This window comes from Leptonotus elevatus, chromosome 17 (genome assembly GCF_054856555.1).
Source record: "Leptonotus elevatus isolate MCC_2025b chromosome 17, RoL_Lele_1.0, whole genome shotgun sequence".
NCBI classification, from domain to species: domain Eukaryota; kingdom Metazoa; phylum Chordata; class Actinopteri; order Syngnathiformes; family Syngnathidae; genus Leptonotus; species Leptonotus elevatus.
The window spans coordinates 2,606,826-2,630,703 of record NC_141255.1 but is presented as its reverse complement, the minus strand read 5'-3'; the positions used below and the strand labels follow the sequence as shown (position 1 = coordinate 2,630,703).

The window sequence follows — 23,878 nt, the reverse complement described above, 5'->3', positions numbered from 1 at the left end:
CCCTTACACTTGCCGTTTAAGGTGTTGACCAACAAACCTACAAGGCTCAAGATCCACAAAGATTTATAAGTTGCGCTCGGGCAGCAGTTTTTTTTTTTTTTTTTCAGTGTACTTGAGGAATTCACTTGGATGGGCTCCATGTTTTTGTTATGTGCCGTAAAGTTTGCACAAGAAGTTTTTAAGGTACTGGGTAGCAAAGTACCAAAGTATAAAGATCCACATTAGTTCTGCACAATGAAAGATTTATAGGTCACGCTCGGGCAATATTGGTTTTACTGTCAAACCTGGGTAGCATTTGTTTGCATTCACTCTGTTAGGTTCACTGTATGTGCTCTTACACTCTCTTTTTTTTTTTTTAAATGGAGAAGCAAACAGATAACAGAAGAAAAACAATCTACTTCAAAGTCAAAGATTTGTATGCTGCGCTCGGGCAGCATTTTTTTTTTTTTTTTTTTGCGGTGTTCCTTGAGGGATTTACTGGGTTCAGTCCGCATTTACATGACATGCAGAGCCTGAACACGTTTTTAACATTCAAAGTGGCAAAGCTAACAAGAGCTACGTGTTATAGTTAAGGCTTCACAGTGAAAGATTTATAGGTCGCGCTCGGGCCGCATTGGTTTTGCCGTCACGCTCGGGCTGTTTGTTTGCATTCACTCAGTTAGGTCCACATTTATGTGACCTTCTCCTTTGTTTTGAAGCTCTTGGGGAGCAAATCTGTTTTTGCAAAGATCCGCTTCAAGTCAGAGATTTATACGTCGCGCTCGGGCAGCAGCATTTTTTTTTTTTTTTTTTTTAGGTGCTCCTCAAGGGATTCGCTCACTTAGGTCCTCGTTTGTGTCATTCTCTGGCTAAAGGGTTGAAGTACGACATTGATTTAAGAGCATGTGTCGCACTCGGGCAGCGTGTTGGGATGTTGAGGCAGGAAGGTGTCGCATGCGGAAAGTGCAACAGTGGGCGGCGGCGGCGGCTGCAAATGGAGAGAAAAAACATGTGGCTTTAAGTTGCCTTTGAAAAGGGAAATAATGAAACGAGGCGTGAGCAATAAAGTGCAGTCATGAAATGCGTTTGATGAAATACAGCCACCTGTAAGATAAATAAGATCAATATAAAGGTCACAAGTGACTCATGATCTTTTATAATTGCAGCTTCCCAACCAGGTCGTCACGGCACGAAAGCCAAATTTCCATCTTCAATCATCTTTCGCTGTCTTTCGTCGAGGATGAATAATATTTGTCTTTGAGTATTGTTATGTTGTCTGTCTACATGTGCTGCTGCACATTTGTGTTCAAATGTTCCTTGCTTAAAGCGTTATAACACTACCACATAGATGCGCCTCGTTCCTCCGATGGCAACTTGCTTTTTTTTTTTGTTAGCATTAAGCTAGGTGGATTAAGGCAAAAATACAGTATGTGGTTGTTTCTCAAAAGCATCACTCTCCTTTCGTATCAATAGCGAGTGCCTCAAAAATTGTTCAAACCAAGATGTACCCAAAGTAGCATAATCAGAGTTAAGCACGTAATATCTGAATATGTATATCGATCTATCTTATATGAATAAAAAAAAAATTTTTTTTAATTGATGTATGTATTAGTTTCCGAAAATGGCACTGATGAATGCCCTTATATGGTGAACAGGAAGTGGAGCTAGCATACACGCTTGGAAATTAAATTTTGGGGGGAAAATCTTGACTCTGATTTTAGTCGCCTTTCCCCAAAACGAAGCACTCCTACTTGTATCCTGGTCTTAAGATAATTTTAGGAAGTACAATCCAAACTTTCCTTTTGCATGGTTAGCCTCAACTTGCACTATTTGGGGAGCGCGCGAGCGAAAGATGTGGGCAAGGTCCGGCGGTCCGCAATGTGGCGAGCTTTTTTTCTCTTTTTTTTTGGCCTGCCTGCTAACTCCCCAGCGTCCTCAGCTGCTCTCATGGCCCCCACTGCTCCTCTCGCTCCTGACCCACTTCCCTAATTGGATGGCGCCCGCAACACACAAAGTATTCTCAAAACAAAAACCCATAAATGTGTTTTTTTGGATAATGTCGTAAACATACGCAGCGCTCTGCTCTTTAGGAATCTTGGATTGTTAACTCGAATCCTTCTTTTGTCTTTTTTGTGACTTTTCAGCGTGCCTCCGCATGAAAGGAAGCGGCTTGTTTACAACGTTTCCGCCTCAGCGTCACAAATGAGAGCGCTCAGCGGTTGAGTGAGCGCAATCGTTAAGTGACAGCGAAGGTGTAGCGTGAAAGGCGACGATGATCCCCAAACGGTCTCAGCGCTCCTCATTTGCGTTCCGATTGGTTGTCGCGCTGCGCCGCGGGCGGGCAGGGGTGAGAGGCATCCCCGGAGGTGCCGCATTAGGAGAGTTTGTTGTTACTGCCATTGCATAAAAGATGTACGATGCTTCAGTCTCAGTGGACTACATTACCCACAATTCTCCAGTGGATTTCAAATGCATTGTGCATTTATAGGTATTCCTACGGGACATTTTTAATGTGTACTGAAAACATATATACTATTGTAATTTGTAAAGTTAAATAAAAAGTATATATATTTAAAACATTTCCATATGAAAAATTGTGTAAAGTATTAATTAAAATAATTCCAATAAATTATTGTTTTAAAAAAACGTCTGCTGTAGATGGTATTCATTCAATTGTAAGTACATGAAAAAAATGTGTTTACTTAAAATACAAAAAAAGCAAGATAAAGCCTCTACAATTAAAAGTATTTTTATTTTCAATGTTCAAATTATATTTACATTCACTTAAAATTATGTTAAATGTAATTCGTGAAAAAGCATGTTAAAAAATATCAAATTACAATACTGACTGAATACTGATATAGATTCAATTAAAAAATGTAAATTAAAAATATGTTTTTTTATGGTCCTACTCAACTGTTCACGGTATTAAATTAAATTTTAATATATATTTTTTTTAATATCAAAAGTTTTAAAATACTTTTTTATGAGAATGCAAAAACTAGAAATAAGAACAACTTTGTACAATTAAAAGCCATTAATAAATTACATTTAGTCACAAATAAGTAAAAATATTTAAAATTGCCAAATCATTTATTTTAACTATCCTGTGTCTCAAAGTGACCCATTTTGAAAGTTAAAAAAAGATTATAAAGTATTTTTTTTCTTCTTGTTATCTCATCTCGTCTGCAGCAGGTCACATTGACTCTTGAACATATTTGGTGTATCAAAGAAACATAACAGAAAGGTTCAAACGTTAAAAACACAAAAAAATAGCTATTATATAAATTTTTTTTTTTAAATATCATTCTTGCCAATGCGTTGTTTGTGCGTGCAAGTTCCAGGAACGATTCCTGGCTTTGGTTGTCGTGCAGGAATTGTCGTCGGGGAAAAAACAGACCCGACATGTCAGCTTGACGCTTCCTCTGCTCGGAGCGTCCGTCAGCCGCGCCAGGAAGTGTGACCCCGGCGGGGCCCTCAGCCGTCACATCACGGCTGTCTCCTGGCGGGAAAGTCCGAGAGCGGCTTCCAACTGAAGAATTCGTCTGATTGGATGAACGCTTGAAAGTCGGCGGCACACCTGACACCTCCATTAACGGCCCAGCTGCCATGATTGCGCCGTCACCCTAAATCCCCTCGGGGGTCGTCACGGTGACAGTTAGTGGCAGGCCGGGACGGTGGCCCGCCTGAGACCCCGATCGTAACCTCCCCCCCCCCAATCCTGCCCCCTCAACCTCAGTCAGCATCTTAGCTGTCAGGGGGCCGGAATGTTGCCACCCCCGCCGCCGTGGTGCTGACAGCAGTAAAAAGAATATGAACGTCTTAACTGCGCTGTCAGGACTTCACTTAGCATTGTTACCTCCCCCAAGGAGCTTTTGTTTTCATTGCTGTGTGCAACTTCCGGTTGGAAAATGACTTGGACACTGCATGGTCTGGACTGGGGGGGGGGGGGTCTTCTGAATGGAAAAATGAAATAAAATGTCTTTTTGCACGGTTTCCTCGCGTTATGCCGCGGTCGAGTTCCCAAAACAGCCTTGGGGGTGTCAGCCATCACAGCTGCGAACTTCAAGCACCGTCCCAACCTTGGTGACTGGTCGTCCATTGACCCGGAAGCGCATTTTTTGCGTGGCGGTCGCACGACAAGCGGCCGCTGCCTCTCCGAATGTTCCCAAACGTGTGGGATTGTGTCATGGCGATTGTTGCCTTGCTTTTCCGCCGTCACCTTTTGTGCAAAGGGAGTTGATTTTTTATTTTTTTCACTACCACGATAACCTTTATTTCAATGTCAACTCCACATCTTTTCAACATTTTTCCATTTTTAGTGTTTTCACAATGTCCGCATATGAATGTGCCCACTGTTATTTGTTTTCTACAGCACTGAGGGGGCAGGAAGTGAGTGGAACCTGAAACGTATTAACTGAAGGGAGAACTCATCGAAAAATGATGCATTGATTTTTTTTTTTTTTTTATTATTATTTTTACTGGGCACAACTGTTAGCAGCACCGCTCCAAAGAGGATCTCATTGTGCTTGCCCATCCATCAGGCATGCAGCTGCGAGGGTCTTTTATTGTGTTTGTGCTTCCCTTACACTATAAGGCATGCTGAGCCAATCACAGCGCAACCGCCTGTTGCCATGGCGACTACCTGTTAATATTCCGGGAGAGTTTTCTTACCGGTGAGGGTGGGTGGTGGTGGTGGTGGTAGTGATGCGGTTTTGGAGGGATTGCCGCACTCCTGGAGAGAATCGATTCCTGCAGGTGGGAAAAAAGAAAGAGCGCGTGTTTGATGCAGTCGCAAGTCGCACGTCATCAAGACAGTGGATCAATGTGACCTAATTGACCTTGACGAGGATTATCGCCACTGTAATCCCAGTGAAAAAAGAAATTCCGTCTTTTTGTGCAAGCGTTCAAAGGTGCGATGTGCAGCGATGCAGCCGGCATTCCAGAGGGATTGGCCCGCCATCAAATGGAAGCTCAGGAAAAAGCCATTATACCCTTCTGCTTGATCCCCCACGCGAGTGACAAAGAGCCCTATTTTTTTTTTTTATTCATCGCCTGAAGCCATTCTAACTTAGCAACATCAAATTTGGTAGGCATGTTTATCCAAAGTAGAACCACTGAAAAGTCTTGAAGGTATGTCAGCCATTTTGTGGCCATTCTACTGGTCATTTCCTGAGATGATGGCGGACAGTATTGTACTATTGTTTTTAAAAGAAGCCATGCCCCAACCGACACAGGAAGTCAGCCATTTTCCTTTGAAGTAGCCCTTTTAAGGGCATTTCTTGAAATCCTTGCCACCAGTATTGTTTTAAAAATTCAGCCCCTGTAGCCACTTTCACTGATCATCATGAAACTTGGTAGGAGTGTTAACCATGCATTTACCCACAAAAAAGTCTCAAGAAGTCATGTCTGAAACGACACGGAAAATGTGCCATGTTGGTTTGAAGTGGCCATTGTATTGGCCATTTCCTGGGATCCTTAAGTCTGGATTTTTTTCCTAAAATTCAGCTCTCCAAACAAGTTTGACTTAGGAACACAAAACTTGCTTGGCACGTGTATCATGAGTAGAGCCACAAAAAAGTCTCAAGAAGCCATGCCAAAAACCGACACAGGAAGTCAGCCATTTTCCGTTGAAGTAGCCATTTTAAGGGCATTTCTTGAGATGCTTGCCACCAGTATTGTTTTAAAAATTCAGCCCCTGTAGCCACTTACACAGATCAACATGAAACTTGGTAGGAGTGTTAACCATGCATTTACCCACAAAAAAGTCTCAAGAAGTCATGTCTGAAACGACACGGAAAATGTGCCATGTTGGTTTGAAGTGGCCATTGTATTGGCCATTTCCTGGGATCCTTAAATCTGGATTTTTTTCCTAAAATTCAGCTCTCCAAACAAGTTTGACTTAGGAACACAAAACTTGCTTGGCACGTGTATCAGGAGTAGAGCCACAAAAAAGTCTCAAGAAGCCATGCCAAAAACCGACACAGGAAGTCAGCCATTTTCCGTTGAAGTAGCCATTTTAAGGGCATTTCTTGAGATGCTTGCCACCAGTATTGTTTTAAAAATTCAGCCCCTGTAGCCACTTTCACTGATCATCATGAAACTTGGTAGGAGTGTTAACCATGCATTTACCCACAAAAAAGTCTCAAGAAGTCATGTCTGAAACGACACGGAAAATGTGCCATGTTGGTTTGAAGTGGCCATTGTATTGGCCATTTCCTGGGATCCTTAAATCTGGATTTTTTTCCTAAAATTCAGCTCTCCAAACAAGTTTGACTTAGGAACACAAAACTTGCTTGGCACGTGTATCATGAGTAGAGCCACAAAAAAGTCTCAAGAAGCCATGCCAAAAACCGACACAGGAAGTCAGCCATTTTCCTTTGAGGTAGCCCTTTTAAGGGCATTTCTTGAGATCTTTGCCACCAGTATTGTTTTAAAAATTCAGCCCCTGTAGCCACTTACACTGATCAACATGAAACTTGGTAGGAGTGTTAACCATGCATTTACCCACAAAAAAGTCTCAAGAAGCCATGCCAAAAACCGACACAGGAAGTCAGCCATTTTCCGTTGAAGTAGCCATTTTAAGGGCATTTCTTGAGATGCTTGCCACCAGTATTGTTTTAAAAATTCAGCCCCTGTAGCCACTTTCACTGATCAACATGAAACTTGGTAGGAGTGTTAACCATGCGTTTACCCACAAAAAAGTCTCAAGAAGTCATGTCTGAAACGACACGGAAAATGTGCCATGTTGGTTTGAAGTGGCCATTGTATTGGCCATTTCCTGGGATCCTTAAGTCTGGATTTTTTTCCTAAAATTCAGCTCTCAAGTTTGACTTAGGAACACAAAACTTGCTTGGCACGTGTATCATGAGTAGAGCCAGAAAAAAGTCTCAAGAAGCCATGCCAAAAACCGACACAGGAAGTCAGCCATTTTCCTTTGAAGTCGCCATTTTAAGGGCATTTCTTGAGATCTTTGCCACCAGTATTGTTTTAAAAATTCAGCCCCTGTCGCCACTTTCACTGATCAACATGAAACTTGGTAGGAGTGTTAACCATGCATTTACCCACAAAAAAGTCTCAAGAAGTCATGTCTGAAACGACACGGAAAGTGTGCTAAGTTGCTTTGAGGTGGACCTCGTATTGGTCGTTTCCAGGGTTTCTTGACCCCTGTTTTTATTTTTCTTAAATTCAGCCCCCAAAGCCAGTTTGACTTGGAAACATTTAAACTTTGTAGGCATGTCTGTCATAAGTAGCTGCTCAAAAAAGTCTCAAGAAGCAATGCCTGAAAATACATTCGTGATTGTGTGTGGGCGCAACATGACTTTCCTTCAAGTGCTTCATACTTGAAATCGAGTCTTCCTTATGTCGGAATGTTTTTTTGATGAGGCCTCGCTGGGACTTTCCGGGGAGAGGTTGCCTGAATTCCTGCTGCTTGCATTTGCCAGCCACGTTTCCTCACTGAATTCCAAACTCACATTTGGGGATTGACTGCAAATGTTGTTTACGGCGCACTTTTCCCCAAGACAAGAAGTAAATACTTTACGTTCTCCGAGTGTGTTTGCACGGGGATTAACTTCTGGAGTCACGTTGATAAGAAACATCCTATAAGCTGCACAGCTTGACGGAATAAAAGTGTTTTATAGTGTGTAACATAAGATATGATCGGATTTAAGTAGAACTTGTGGCTTAAACCTCGGGTTGTCGGCTCATCAGTGGCACAGAAGCAGTGTTTTTCTATTACAAAAAATAGAGAAAGGTGCTAAGGTAACTGATGTGTACATTGTTTACTATCCGTCTATTGCTTGGGTAACCCGGGGGGTCGGCGAGCTTTTCTGTCCAAAGAGCCATTTTAAGCCAAATAAGTAACCAAAAATGTGTCTGGAGCCGCAAAACATTTGAAGATTGTGATGAAAAGAAATGATGTTAGTTAGGTGTTAGTCTAATGTACCAAGAGATCATTAAAGCTGCACCACAACAAAATAATATGACAGCAGCATCCAATGCGTCCACTTTCATTTTCTTCTACCTTTCCGCTTCCCTTTTTGGATTAGTTTTTGTCATTTTTTTTATACTTTGTTTTTCATACGTTTTGGGCAATTTGCTGCCTCTCTTCTTCCCTTTTAAGACATTTTATGGCTATTTTTGACATTTTTCCTGCCTTTTTTGCTATCAATTTTCTGACATTTGTGACAATGTATATGGTTATTCATGTATTTATTTATTTTTATAACATTTTCTTTTCAGCCTTTTCTTAAATAAATTTTCTGCCTTTTGCGGCAATTTTGCGAACATTTTATGGTAATTTTGTGGAATTCTTATTTAGTTTTTGGACATTATATAATTTTTGAACGTTTTCTCTTTTTTTGCCTTTAAGAAGGGGGAGGGGGGGGGGCAAATCCAAAGATATTTTATGGTCATTTTGTGATTTTTTTTTATTTCAAAAAAATTTAAAAAATATTTGGGGACATTTTTAGGTAACTTTTTGAACATGTTCTTTTCTGACTTTTTTTATTTAATTAAATTCTCAGACAGTTTTGGCAATTTCATGGACTGTTTATGATAATTTTCTGCTTTTCCTTTTCGGACATTTTAGGTTATTTTAAAAAACTTTTTCATGTACCTTTCATCTACCTTTTTCTTCACTTTGACATTTTTAATATTTAATTATTAATTTTTAAATCTAAATCATTGATTAATTTAATTTAAATATGTAAAAAAAAAAACATGAATTCTAATTAATTGCAGGTCGCAGACCCTTCGGGTAACCAAAGGGTGTGTCCCAGACAGAGTGTTGATTTTTGGACAGGGAATACACAAGAACAGAATTTAGATATAATTTGTTCTCGCCATGCTTACGTAGGTTTTCTCCTGCACGGGGGAGCAATTCTGTGGGGAAAGGATTCTGGAACTTCCCTGCCTGGCCTCCTCGCGACAAAACATGATCCTGTTTTTCCAGACTTGCTTTTCCTGACCTTGCATCCCTGGCATCTCTACAGGCGTGCTGAGCCTACCCGAGAGTCTGAACCTCCACCGGGATCAGCAGCAGCGCTCGGGCCGAGGCGAAGGTCACGGCTGCTACACTCAAGCTGAACTGCGCACGGTGGAACAGTCGCTGCTCGCCACGCGGGTGGGAAGCATCGCCGAGCTGAGTGAGTACCACGTGACGTTCAAGAGTGAAAATCGTCACGTCAAGTGCTTTTACAGCAGCGCGTCTTCTCCATTATCCGTATGTTCTCGTGGGATTGCAATGGCTTCTTCTGATGGAAGAGCTTCTCAACTCGCAGGCAGCTAAGAGATTCACCGGCATGTGTCGCCTTTCATCTCCAGCCCATCTATTTTTTATTATCTTGGACTTTATACGCTTGCCACGCTTCATTTTTCTTGACGTGACACATTGAAAATGAAGGGAAATGTAGAATCGAATCCGAGCTGCGGGCAAACCCGTGCTTGATGGGCTGAGTGACATTTGGAGTTGAGTTATTTGGCTTTGCTATTCTGTAGCCTGTCACCGAACTTTGCCGCCATGCTCCGCCCACACACGACGATGAAAAGTCAAATTCCTTGCCATTTTGTCTACCAACTGGTTTCAGCGGCGGATTTTTTAAAAGACAGCATCGAGGGGCAACGATCCCTGTGAATAACCCTAAAATGGCTGCTTTAAACCAACATGGCCGACTTCTTGCATCATTCAGGCCTGTTTCCTTGAGTCTTTTTTTTTTGTGTGAGTCTATTCATGCCTATCAAATTTCATGTTGTTAAATGAAACTGGCTTGAGGGGCTGAATTTTCAAAAACAGTTTCGAGGAGCAATGATCCTTGTGAATAACCCTGGAATGGTTGCTTTAAACCAACATGGCCGACTTCTTGCATCATTCAGGCCTGTTTCCTTGAGTCTTTTTTTTTGTGTGAGTCTATTCATGCCCCTAAAATGGCTGCTTTAAACCAACATGGCCGACTTCTTGCATCATTCAGGCTTGTTTCCTTGAGTCTTTTTTTTGTGTGAGTCTATTCATGCCCCTAAAATGGCTGCTTTAAACCAACATGGCCGACTTCTTGCATCTTTCAGGCATGTTTTTATTTGAGTTTTTTTTGTGAGTCTACTCATAATAGACATGCCTATCAAATTTCATGTTGCTAAGTGAAACCGGCTTTGGGGGCTGACTTTTTAAGACATTTGTTTGTGCTCTGACCTGTGCTTAATTAATTATCGAAGCAACAGGGTTGGCATTTATGGGCCGTATTATAAACATAAACACGGTTGTTAAGCACCATTGAGACATTTGGGGAGTGTCTCTCCGGAGGACGGATGCTTCTCTCTACTTGCCTTTCAAATATTATCGACTTGATGGAGTAGCATCGTTTAATCTGATCCAATTTAGGCAATTCGTTTTATGTAGCGTCCCCGCCAGAAAGGATTTGAAAATTCAGCCCCCCGGAGCCACGTTCACTTGGCGATGTGAAATTTGGTAGGCACGTTTATCACGAGAAGACCCACAAAAAAAGTCTCAAGAAGCCGTGCTGGAAAAGACACCGATAGTCTGCTTGATTTGATCCGATTGCTCCCAAATGTTGTCAATCCGTTCAAGTGTGCCTAATGAAATGTCCCCGAGTGTAGATTTGAACGACGAGACTTCTTTGCATTTGTGCTCTTGGACTGAAGTTTTGTGAGCGTGCGTCCTCCACAATCCTCTTGGCATGTGTCATCGAGGCGGCCTTCCAGGAGCGAGCGCGAGGACGGCACAGGCGGCGAAGACGCGACGGCGGTCTCGCTTGCCAAGGATTCACTTTAAGCAATGAATCCATTAATCCCAAAGCCACAACGTCCTCGTTTTTCTCGCCAGCACAAAATAAACATCGGACAGCGGCTTTGATGTTTTGTCTCAACTCGAGACTCGAGACGTCATGTTGGGCCTTCGTCTTTTGTGTGCTTGATTTTCAAAATGGCATAAAAACTCAATTGGTGTTGACTGTTGAGTTTCATGGTGTGTATGCAAAAGTAATGGGACACTTTAAGGGTTTTGGAGCAATTGCATTGAGATATTTGCCCGTCTACAGTACGTGCCAGTTAGTTTTGGGCCTTTAAAAAAACATTGATCGAAATATTATCAGAAAAACAATTTGGATTATTCAGAAGATAAAAGTGAAATCCTAATATTGTGAAATGAAAATAGGCAACAGGATTATGAGAAGATAGAATTTTAGCAAGATTTGACAATAAAAATGCAATCTTCTTAGATAAAAAAATAAAAATATATATAAATTTTCTTTATTTTTAAATGTTTCTGTATTTTGAAAAAAAATAAAAATAAAAATAGTATGATACATTTTGCAGGAATAATCAACAAAAAATGTGGATAGCAAAATCTTAGCTTTATGAGAATGTTTTTTTTCTTTCTTTCAAGAGAACAGTTCATCTGAACTTTCCCCAAAACTGAAAACCTTTAGAGGCAAGTTAAATACAACTGAACTGTATGGGCAGTAAATCTGGATTTTTTTGGGGGGCCATACGGCCAGAGGGAGCCCCGCGTACCAGTAGTGCTACTCGCACCATACTTTGAGAATCACTGATCAACAATTATTAAATAAATATCAAATAGTTGACTTCTGCTTTTTTTTCCCGACTCAATGATATGACAAACACTTGATTAGTCACCAGCTCATCTGCATATTCTGTCAGCATAGAGGACAGAGTGATGAGACCTTCCAACAGGGAGAGAACATACCGGTAGGCTGCCTTGCGTGATTGTTTTTAATTTATTTATTTATTGCTGAGCTATTGAGAGCACCCACCTCCCCCTTAAAAAAAAAAAAAGAAAAGAAAAGAAAAAGGCAACAGCAGCAGAAGAATTAATGAAGCAACATGAAGGCGCTTCATCAAGGGAGGCATTAGCAGTTTGTCTCGTTAAAAATCAAAGTTGTTATTTGCGGACGCGAACCCCCCGAGAAGACGACAATCACCCACCCCCCCCCCCCCCCCCCCCTCCGCCCGCCGCTTCTCGGCTCGCCAGGCTTGGACGCTTTCGAGAAGTGCCGCTCGCTCGCTTTCTCTCTTCTCTTTTGTCCTCTTTATCTTCATGCTGGGCCCGCTTCCTGGAAAGAAGGCGTGACCGACTACCTTCAACAATTCCGAGAAAATCAAGATCAGATGCGGCTGACCTCGCCTTCTGGAAGCAAAATCTCACCTTTTTTTTACCTGCAAACTTCCAGTTCGGTCTTGATTGATATCTGGCACTATTTCATAATGACATTGCAAGGAATAAATAACTTTTTTTCTAGAATAAAAAAAATTAAAATTAAAAATAAAATTGTGAATATATAATATATATATATATATAAATGGAAATGACCCTAACGTGGGTCTCTCCTCCTCCATCTTGTCCTTGCAGGTGATTTGGTGTCGCGGGCCATGCACCACCTGCAGCCTCTGCACATCAAGAACACGAGCAACGGAACCCCGCTCCATCACCACCACAACAAGATGGCCGCCGCCGCCAGTAGCAGCAGCAGCAGCAGTAGCGGCGGCAGCTCGGGCACGGCGGCCTGCGCCGGCGTCCATTGGGAGCCCGAGGCGCTCTACACCTTGTGCTACTTCATGCACTGCCCGCAGATAGAGTGGGAGAACCCCAACGTGGAACCCTCGAAGGTCACCCTGCACACCGAGAGGTACGGCTCAACAATTCGGCCCATTGAACTCCATGTCGCAAAGGATTATTTATTTATTTTTTATATATTACATTTTTATTCAAATTTTAAACATATTTTTCCCAGTTTTTTTTTTTAGAGTATTTTTTTTGTTTTTGTTTATTTTTTTCCCCCAATCGTTTTTGTGGAAACTACATATTAAATCTTTATCAGTGGTTTTTGAAGAATATTTTGGGATTAATTATCCAATTATTTTTTAAATAAAATTTTATTTATTAGTAGTGCTCCAATTGATCGGCCGATTTCCATGGAAAAGTATGTGATCTGCATAAATGCCTTTTATTGTTGATAACAAAATTGATCATCTGCAGCTCATACTACTCATCTTTTTCACCAGATTCCTTTGATGCATTTGTTAATTTTTTCTCATTTAAATTTATTATTCAATGTATTATTATTATTCAATGTATTTACTTTTTAGATACATTTTTAATTTTATCAAATTTTTTTAATTGTGTGTGAGACTTTTATAACTTCCATATGGTGCTCTATTACATTTTTTAACATGTTTTTTTAGATGATTTTTACATTTTTTATTATATTTGCCATTTATGATTTGCAACACTTTTGTCGCGCGTGCGTGCCTTTGTTGCCTGCCACGTGTGCTGTGTTTGATGGCATTTCCATGGAGCAGACTAGAAGAGAAGGAGAATGCGAACGCTTGATTACACAACGCGCGAGTGTAAAAGGAATTGAAGATGAGAAAAAAATGAAAGCCGATGATGAACGAGCAATTCCAGATGAGGCCCGGCCTACTTCCAGGTCGACCTTGTTTGAACCCCCAATGGCCAGAATACACCAATTGTGGCGGGGTGGTGTGTGCGTTGCTCTAATCCGACCAGCCAAGGCCAAGGGGCCGATTGTCTTCCTCTATCGATGGTTACTGATTAGCATGCGTCCACGTAGCAACACACGTTGGAATTTATCATGACTAAGCGTGTGCTGCCATCTTTGTTTATTTGACTTTGATACTCCGCAGTGTCAATAATTTATTGTCACGCTTCAGAAGTGTCAAAATGTTGTTTTTGTTGATTTTATATTGCCGACAGCGGATGTTCCAACCAGCTAGCTGAAGTAGCTAACTGTGCTAGTTTGCTAGCTAGTGTTAAGTTATTAACATTGTTTTTCAGTTTCAATTTATATTTTAGCCGTTTTGGATTTAGTTATAGCAGTATGGCTCAATGAATAGAATTGTATTATCTGTCTCACTCTCAGAAGAAGGGCAACGGGTTTATTCCATTTGCTATCTTGAAGGGAGTTTTAGTCTGGGGCCGGTCTCTGCCGGTCGGAAGAGGGGAGGCACAGGCTGATGTATTGTTTTTCTCTAATCTGATTTGTATTCCTGGGAACTTGCTGAGGGAGGAGACTTTTCGTATTCACCCACTTTTCAATAAATAATGATGTGCCGGAGTAGACGACACACAATCTGATGGAACACGGCTTCAGTGTCATCGGTTTTTGTCATCAGAAGCTTCTGATAATTATAATACCTTTGCAAAGGGACTTCTTCACCAGGATCTCACCATTCAGTTAATTGAACACGCAAAGAGTACAATACTTAATATTGTCTACTCTAACACTAGCTTGTGCATATTGTTGAGAAGCTAACCAAACTAGTTAGTTAGCTAGCTTGTACATATTGTTGAAAGGCTAAAATTCCAAGGACATGTTGTTGGCAAGTGTGCGTATGTTAAAGTGCACTTGTATATATGACTAGGTTTATACATTCCCTTTTGTTGAAATACATTACCTTATCATTTTATCAACATAAAACGAATAAGGGGTAGGACTAGATACGTTTTTAACTTCCTCCTACCCCTTTTAAACTAATGAACTCTTTTTTTTTTTCTTTCTATTCTTGTTTTCTTTTTTACTTCAATTTATATTTTAGACTTGTAATGTGTTTTCTTTATGTTTATTTTATTTTTTATTTTTTAATAAAACCATAAACCAAACCCCCCCAAAAATGTTAAGGTCTATAAATGACTAACCAATTAAAACAATTATCAGTTAATATTATAATCCATTAGTTGTTGATGAATCATTGCGCCTCTACGCCATGAACTAATACTAATACTAATACTAATACTAATAATAAAAACTAAACTATAGCGAAGAATTTTTGCTAAAAACTAATAACTACTAATGAAAAACGACTTCAACTTTAACCAAGAAAGTACGATTGAGAATTGTTGTATCACCTGGAGGACAAAACAAGATTTCGAGCATGTTGACTGCAAATAACTGCTGAAATATGAAGTCAAGCTCACAGCATTATTTTGACTGAAGGTCTGTCGTGAGAGTTTTAGCATCTCCATCTTCCCCCCCTGGAGGAAGTCTAAATCTATTTTCATGACCATCGATCCGCCTTTATAGATAACTGTAATGAGGAAGTCGCTGCGGCGCGCGGTATTGACGCAGCTGCTCTCGCCCCCTTCAGGCCGTTCCTGGTGATGCCGCCGCTGATGGAGTGGATCCGGGTGGCGGTGGCGCACGCCGAGCACCGCCGCAGCCCGGCGGTGGACAGCGACGACGTGCGGCAGGCCGCCCGACTCATGCTGCCCGGCGTCGACTGCGAGCCCAGACAAATCAAGTCAGAGCACCGCACAACGCTCAATAGTCACCATTATCATCATCATCATCATCATAATAATGCTTGACGCTGCCTAAATGATTAGCATTGAAAGACATTTTGTGTCACCGCAGCAGTAAGCCATCTCAGGGGGCGGACATTTTGCCTTGTACTACCACTTGCTGTCGACTGAAAAATGAAACGCACACAAAATGGAGTCGATTTTGAGAAGTAGCTGACATTTTGTCAAGGATAAGGGAATATTTTGTAAATAGTTCCGTTTTATACAACCCTAACCTAAAATGACATCACAGTTTTTCCGGGTTCAGGCGTCTATAGCCATCAATGGCAGTGATGGAGTTTAATGTTGTTGTTAAATACATAATAATATTATAATAGAAAGGGTTATATGTTGAGTATTGTTGTTTTTAAATACAATTTTATGAGACGAATGTGTGTTTAAATTTCAAAAAAGATTTTTTTTTTGTCAAAATGCTGAGATTTATGTTACCATTATTTAAAAAAATATATATATATATTAATTATAGAATAATTGTAGAAAATTTGTTTATTTTGGTAATTTTTTTATTATTAAGAATTTAAAAAATATTATATATTATATTATTATTATTAAATTAAATATATATATCATAAGAGGAAATATTCATTACATATTTTAAGGCCTATAGATAAAAGCCATATGTTTTAGTAATCATCATTTATTTTGTTTAAAAAAAAAACACACACAATTTGGAAGAAGAAATTTATATATTGGGTATTTTAAATTATTGAGTTAAAAGATAAGCTAAAGGAAGATATTGAGAAACTGCTAATATTTTTGGTATATATATTTTTTTACAGTAATTAAAATATTTTGTAGAGGAACTTCTATTTTTAGAACTGCCATTTTTATTCAAATAAATATATTGTGAAGGCTACTCTAACATCTTTTTATTACCATTTTAAGTGTTGAAAATAAAACGTATACAGGAATGAACGTTAAGCATTGCAAGACATTTGAAACATGAAATTGCTGTTTGTGCGCGTGTTGTTGTGCAGAGCGGAGGATTGCTTCTGTGGCGCCCGCAAGCTTGACGCCGCGTCCACGGAGGCCAAGTTCCTGCAGGACCTGGGCTTCCGGATGCTCAACTGCGGACGCACCGACCTTGTCAAGCAGGCCGTGAATTTGCTCGGACCCGACGGCATCAACAGCGTCAGTGAACAGGTGCCGGCCTTCCGTCAGACCTTCACGAATGGAATCAATCGAGACAACTGGACTTTTCTTCTTTTTTTTTAATTTGAAAAGATTTCAATATGAAATTAGGCTCACGACGTGTCTCTAGTGCCCCCAAGTGGAAGGGAGGCCGGCCGGAGCCTCTCTCAGCTATCCGTGACTCATTTCTTTTGGCTTGGAGAACGGCACCACGAAAACTTGAGCGTGAAGCATCTTCTTGTGGCGCGTGCCAACACGCGCGCCGCCAAGTCGCAGTCTCCCACACAAACAAGTGTTCGTTTCCATCGGCTTTTGTTGCGAACTGACGTGTTCAGCAGAAGGCCCAATTAACCCTTCGCTTCGAGACCGACGGCTCCTCTTGCCGGTTGGTCGCCATAGAAATAAACACAATAACAAGAAATAGAACACAAAAGAAGTCCACAGACCAGTACATAATTAATTAACCGTTTTTTTCCCGTGATCTGATGATGATCAGCACGACTTGCACAATAGAAATAGAGAAACTATTTAAATGCAGTGCACACATGCAGAGGGGGTTTAGCCAAAGCAATGAGTGTGGTGGAGAGGGGGGACACATAATCCAGTGGAACAGACTTTTGGCCGACGCGCCATGTGTTGGAAGGCCTTGAAAACCGCCGGAAATGCAGACGACCGGAAGACAAATCCCTTTGGGGACTTCTACTCGGTGAAGTGAAGTGGAAAAAAAAGAAAGAATAAGACATCATTTTGCAGGGGAAAGGTTTACATGAGGGGGAAAAAAATCCTAGATTAACAATGTAAAAGTCAGAATTTCACAAGCCAAAGGTCACATTTTTACAAGAAAAACGTGATAATTTTGTAAGGAAAAAAGTCAAATTCAAACTTACAAGACAAACAGTAAAAAGTTGCAGTTTTTACAAGAAAGTCATATTTTTGTGAGAATAAGAAAATATTTCACAAAAGAAAAAAAAGAAAATGTCATGTTACAAAAAAAAGTCAAGGATATTTTTTTTCAGTTTCACAAACAAAAATGTTTACAAGAAAATGTCCTAATTTTATGACAAAAGTCCAAATTTTACAAAATTTCCACAAGAAAAAAAGTCCTAATTTTAATGAAAAAGGTCTAAATTGAAAACAAAAAGCCAGAAAAGATCATAATATTACAAGAGATAAGTCATAAAATGGACATATTTTATATTACAAAAGAATGTCTTAATTCTATGGAGAAACAAAAGTCATAATTATACAGGAAAAAAAATCTGATTTTCACAAGCAAAAAAAAACATGATGTTATGTCAGAAAAACATCTGAATTTTGCAAGAAAAGTCCTAATTTTACTAGAAATGTCTGAATTGCGCAAGACAAAAAGTCTGAATTGTATAAGAAAAAATTTCTTCATTTTTTACGAGAAAAACTGTCATGAGACTGAAAAACAGCCCGATTTTTGGCCCTGCTGCAAGCATACCGTAACATTGAAAATCAGTCCATCAATCACAGTGCCTTTAAAAATTCAATGGTACCGTTGCGTTGAACTAATTCAGTAATCGTGTGTGTGTGTGTGTGTGTGTTGTGTTCCAGGGAATGACCCCCCTGATGTACGCGTGTGTGCGCGGTGACGAGGCCATGGTCCAAATGCTCCTGGATGCCGGCGCCGACATAAACAGCGAGGTGAGTGACTTGTGGCTGCGCTTGCTTGCCGCTTCCTGCTTCCTGGCCTTGCGCTCCGCCACGCCGCTCAAGCGATAAGCGATCGCTTAAAGTGCAGCATGATAATGATGTTGCCGTGGCGCCTCTGCGGGGCTTTTCTGTTTGTTTTGCCGCTCATCAATAATGCATGCTCGCCGTTCCTGGAGAGAGAGCGCGTGACTCACCGCCGCAGCCAGCGAGCACGCCGCACGTTTGATGAACTTAGCGTGCTTATTAACGAGTCTGTGGACGTCCGTTGAGATGAATGCTGTCACCTCGTCGTCAACTCCAGCATGACGGCACCTGTTGAAAGCAAAGTTACCCGGAATGCTTTTGAAATCGCTCACAATGTTGTGAAAATTCAGCCTCCGAAAACAGTTTGATCGAGCAAAGTGAAAATTTGGGAGGAATGTCTATCATGACCAGACCCACAAAAAAGTCTCAATCAGCGGATGCTCAAAAAGATACAGGAAGTCAGCCATATTGCTTCAAAGAGGCCATTTTAAGAGTAAATTCCAGAGATCCTTAGATCATGGATTTTTATTTTTATTTTTTATTTTTACAAATTCAGCCCCTGAAGACGGTTGTACTTAGCAAAATAAAATTTGGTAGAAATGTCCATCATGACCAGCCCCACAAAAAAGTCTCAATCAGCGGATGCTCAAAAAGATACAGGAAGTCAGCCATATTGCTTCAAAGAGGCCATTTTGAGAGTAAATTCCAGAGACCCTTAGACCATGGATTATTAAAAAAAAAAATTAACAAATTCAGCCCCTGAAGACGGTTTTACTTAGCAAAGTGAATATCATGACCAGACCCACAAAAAAAGTCTTAAGAACCCTTGCCCAAAAAGACACAGGCCAAAATTCCAGAGATCCTTAGATCATGGATTTTTATTTTTATTTTTTATTTTTACAAATTCAGCCCCTGAAGACGGTTGTACTTAGCAAAATAAAATTTGGTAGAAATGTCCATCATGACCAGCCCCACAAAAAAGTCTCAATAAGCCATGCTCAAAAAGACATAGGAAGTCAGCCATGTTGCTTCAAAGAGGCCATTTTAAGAGTAAATTCCAGAGATCTTTAGACCATGGATTTCTTTTTTTAAATAAATTCAGCCCCTGAAGACGGTTTTACTTAGCAAAGTGGATATCATGACCAGACCCACAAAAAAGTCTTAAGAACCCTTGCTCAAAAAGACACAGGCCAAAATTCCAGAGATCCTTAGACCATGGATTTTTTCATTTATTTTTTAATAAATTCAGCCCCTGAAGACGGTTTTACTTAGCAAAGTGAAATTTGGTAGCAATGTCTATCATGACAAGACCCACAAAAAAGTCTTAAGAAACCATGTTTAAAAAGACACAGGTAGTCAGCCATATTGCTTTAAAGAGGCCCTCCAAGAAGTCATTGACAGACATCCTTGTCCCTTGTATTTTTTTAATATATTTTTTTGTATCAGCTGGCAAAGACATTTTCACTTACCAACATGAAATTTGGTAGTCATGTCTATCATGACTAGATCCCCCCCAAAAGTCTAATGAAGCCGTGCACAAAAAACACACAGACTTTGAATAGACTTTTTCAGTGGGTCATTTCTAAAGATCCTTGAACCTTGGATTTTTTTTAAATTTGATTATTATTATTTTAATTGGAATTTGGTTAGGCATGTTTATCATGACTAGACCCACAAAAAAGGCTCATAAGGCCATACCCCAAAACACACAGCAAGTCAATATTTTAATTAGCGAGGCTTGAAACACATTGGATAGTGTCGCTTGCTATTAACTGACGAGTATTAACATATTTTAGCAATGCTAATACTTTTAACTCTGCCCTCTGCTCACCCGCTAAAATCATCATTAAACAACACGCCGTAAAGTCAACGTAACCCCTGGCAACCTCTTTTCCGCCAATCTAATCGACACGACGCAACTTCTTGCAACAGCTCTGCTCGTGGCCCGCCTGCTAGCGCCCCCAGCTGGCCACCGTTAATTTGTGAAATGTGACTTCCCAGGTGCCTGCCACAGTGCACAAGCACCCGTCCGTTTCCCCCGACGCACGCGGCGGGACGCCGCTCACGTTCGCCGTCTTGCACGGACACGCGTCTGTCGTACAGGTAGTTGACGCCCCCCCCACCCCCCACCCCCCCTGAAAAAAGAAAATCAATGGGGAAAAATATGAGTAAGGGCTATATGGATTCATGTGTGTATTCCAAATCAATCCCACAGCGCTTGCAGAAGATGTCTTATATGTGGAAAAATGTCCATTTTGTGTTTTTCTCTCCTCTGACCTCCATTTTGTACCCCTCCCCCCTTCCACTACGCCGTTCCCACCTCAGTTGTTGCTGGACAACAGCGCCGGCGTGGAGGGTTCGCTGCAGGACGGGGCCGACAACTACACGGAGACGCCGCTGCAGCTGGCCTCCGCCGCAGGTCCACGCCACAATATCGCAAAACACGACGCATTCTGGCACGCTGGCCAAAGTAACGTTCGGCGTTTCCCATCCGCGCCAAACACGCGATTTGGTCACGCCTCGTTCATTTTTGGCTTTTACTTTGGAGTTGCTGTTTGGATCGGATGGCTGGCAACGTTTTCGGGACGTTGGACAGTCAGTGAGAGGATCATTGCATATCATTTCACAGGGGGAAATTAGGACGTCAACAATTATTTGAAGAAATCGATGAATTTGGCTTTTAAAAAAGTCGGTCCAAACTAAATCTCTGCCTTGAAGTTTCGCAGAGCTTGCTTTTCTCAATTAACAGGTTAGCAACAGGTTAACAAGCAAGCAGGCTGCCAGTTTCGCAATCTCATTCATGGACACCCACGTCACTCACCAGGCCAAGCCATACACATTCAATGACGCCGATGCTACTGTAAAATGTGAGGTCATAGTGTGCGTCATGTTGAAAAATCATCCGATTAATCGATGGCATAATAGGAAAAAATACTTGATTTTAAAAATGAACAACAGGCTGCAGCCGTTTATGAAATAATAATTCATTACATATTGAATTATTAATCAATGCTCAAAGTATGTTTTTAGTGATGTATAGATGTACCTAATTTTGTGGCCAGTGAATGTAAATTATAGAATTTTTTTTTTTTCTAAGAAAATGATTTAAATCAATCCAAACAATATATTTTAGATGCAATTTTAAAAATAAGGCTGATATACAAGAATTGGCTGAGTCCAGAATCAATCGATTACATTTCTCCTGACACGTTAATTATATTCTCATTAAATTGGGACTTGGGGGGGGGGGGGGGGGGGGGTAATTATTTTCACTTTATTCTCTACAAATTAAATATATTCCTTGTAACCCAAACATTTTCCCTCCTCATAAAATGATCACTTGTCTCATATTACAGTACTTTTATGACTTTACTATTGTAAAATAAAAATGAAAATTCTCACAGTATTTCATCTTTTTTTTCCTGCTCATTTTCTCACCTTATTGCCTAATATTCGACATCTCCCTCTTAATGTAACCACTTGATTTGATCTGAAGATTTTGACTTTGTTTCCTCATTATGATTGTTTGTGTGGTGAGCAGGCAACTTTGAGTTGGTGAGTCTCCTCCTGGAGCGAGGCGCCGACCCCATGATCGGCACGACGTGTCGCAATGGCATCTCGGCGGCACCGCTCGGCGACATGAACTCCTTCAGCCTGGCAGCGGCGCATGGACACAGGTTGGACATGTTTGTTTTTTACTCTTTTAGGTCACGTGTCTCAACATTCCCAATTGATTCTCAGCAAGAAATTCCATTATTTCAATATGCAGAAGTTTTTCTCTTAAGTAATCAAAATATTTTCTGGTAAATTCCTTGAAAAATGAATTTGTAATATTCTGAATTTATTTTCTTTAAGAAGGTATAACTTGTAATATTCTTCTTTTATTCTGTTAAAAAAAATCTATTTTTGTAAAAAAAAAATAACAAATCAACAATAAATTAATTATATATATATATATTCTTCATAAAAATAGTTAATTTTGTGATATTCTGATTTTACTCCAAAGATTTTTGTAATATTATAAATTTGCTTTCTCATTTACAAATTGTTTAAAATAAAATAAAAAAAGCTATATATATTCTTGTAAAAAAATGTAACCACATTTTGTAATATATATATATATATATATATATATATATATATTTATTTATTTATTTATATATATTCTTTAAGAAATGTGTTAATATTCTGATTTATTCTTATTAAAATAATTGTATATGTTTATATGGGAATCGATTGTCATAAAATTTCTTTCTTGCAATATTGAGATTTTATTCTTGAAAGAAAATGTAAAAAATCTCTAAAAGATTCCACGATACTATAATCATTCTGTCTTTATTGTCTCAAAGTTTAGCATATTCATATTCACACTTGAACAATTTTTTTCATCTTGAAATTCCAACTTTTCCTCTCCACTTTTGATTTTCCTGAAATGACAATGTTTGTAGGAACGTGTTCCGGAAGCTCCTGTCCCAGTCGGAGAAGGACAAGGGTGACGTTCTTTCGCTGGAGGAGATCCTGGCCGAGGGTTCGACGTGCACGCAGAAGGCTTCGGCCCCGCAGGCCAACGGCGGCGGCGGCGGCGGCGGCGGGACGCTGCCAACAGGAAAGGCCAAGCTGCGCGCCCTGAAAGAGGCCATGTACCATAGCGCCGAGCACGGCCATGTGGACATTACCATCGACATCCGCAGCTTAGGTCAGACTCACTCGCAGCTGTCGTCACGCATGCACGCGCTTGCACGCATACTACACGAACAACATGCAGCGGTGTCTCCAGACATGAGGGACACCACAATGTTTTTTTGCTTTGACCTAAGAGTGATAATGAACACTTCCTTTTTAGCTTAATACTAACAAACAATGGAAAAAGGCTACAGGCAGGCTAATTATGAGCATCAACGGAGGTGCAACACATGCAGACAGACATTATTAAGATGGTTGGAGATGCGAGCATGGTCACGGAATAAACTAAACTTGTAAGTCAAGGCACCGCTGTCATGGCAGATCATCAATAAGTTGCCGTCACTATGCCACATTCCACGCACTTCATTCTCCACCTGACATAAGCGACACTCACGTCCACTTTATTGGAACGTTCTCTCATTCCTTTAGGGAGATTTTAATTCTCGTTATAATAATGACTTTATTGTCATTGAATGTATATATTTTTTAGAGCTATCAAACGATTACATTTTTTTATCAGATTAATCACATCTTAGAATTGTGATTAATCGCTTAATTAATAAGGCTTGTTATCAAAAAAAATTTGCTATCAAGCTAAAGGATCATCTGTGGTCAAAATTAACTCATTCACTGCCATTGACAAAAAAAATATTTTAATGATTTCTATTAGTTTGAACTTTTTTTTTTTAATTTTTGTTAACAAGAGTATGAAAACCTAGAACAAAAATTTGGGGTACATTTAGAACAGATATAAAATTTGGGTTAAAGTTATGTGGTTTATTACGATTGCAAATTGTAATCGCCTGATGCCTCTAATTTCTTCACGAGTTAACTCACAATTCATCACAAATTTTATATCCGTTCTACAATAAATAAATACAAATTCTAGGTTTTCATACTCTTGTTAACAAAAGTGAGAAAACAATTTAAACTAATAGAAATACTTAAAATGAATTTTGGACGTCTATAGCCGTCAATGGCTATAGACAATTTTTTTTGTGATTAATTAATTAGTCAACACTTTAACTT

The 23,878-nt window shown here is 40.0% G+C and overlaps 1 protein-coding gene across 2 annotated transcripts in view; it reads left to right on the top strand.

The window, feature by feature from the left end:
* Positions 1-23,878, top strand: part of LOC147159225 (ankyrin repeat- and BTB/POZ domain-containing protein 3-A-like) — a 56,452-nt gene that overhangs the window by 26,274 nt on the left and 6,300 nt on the right. The window contains exons 2-10 of one of the 2 annotated variants that reach the window (XM_086059392.1): positions 8,976-9,128; positions 12,365-12,641; positions 15,121-15,273; positions 16,312-16,477; positions 18,044-18,133; positions 20,168-20,269; positions 20,492-20,585; positions 21,708-21,843; positions 22,615-22,862. In XM_086059392.1, coding sequence (XP_085915518.1) covers positions 8,976-9,128; positions 12,365-12,641; positions 15,121-15,273; positions 16,312-16,477; positions 18,044-18,133; positions 20,168-20,269; positions 20,492-20,585; positions 21,708-21,843; positions 22,615-22,862 — 1,419 coding nt within the window. The remainder of the gene's footprint in view (positions 1-8,975; positions 9,129-12,364; positions 12,642-15,120; positions 15,274-16,311; positions 16,478-18,043; positions 18,134-20,167; positions 20,270-20,491; positions 20,586-21,707; positions 21,844-22,614; positions 22,863-23,878) is intronic. The other variant, XM_086059393.1, reaches the window with a different exon arrangement.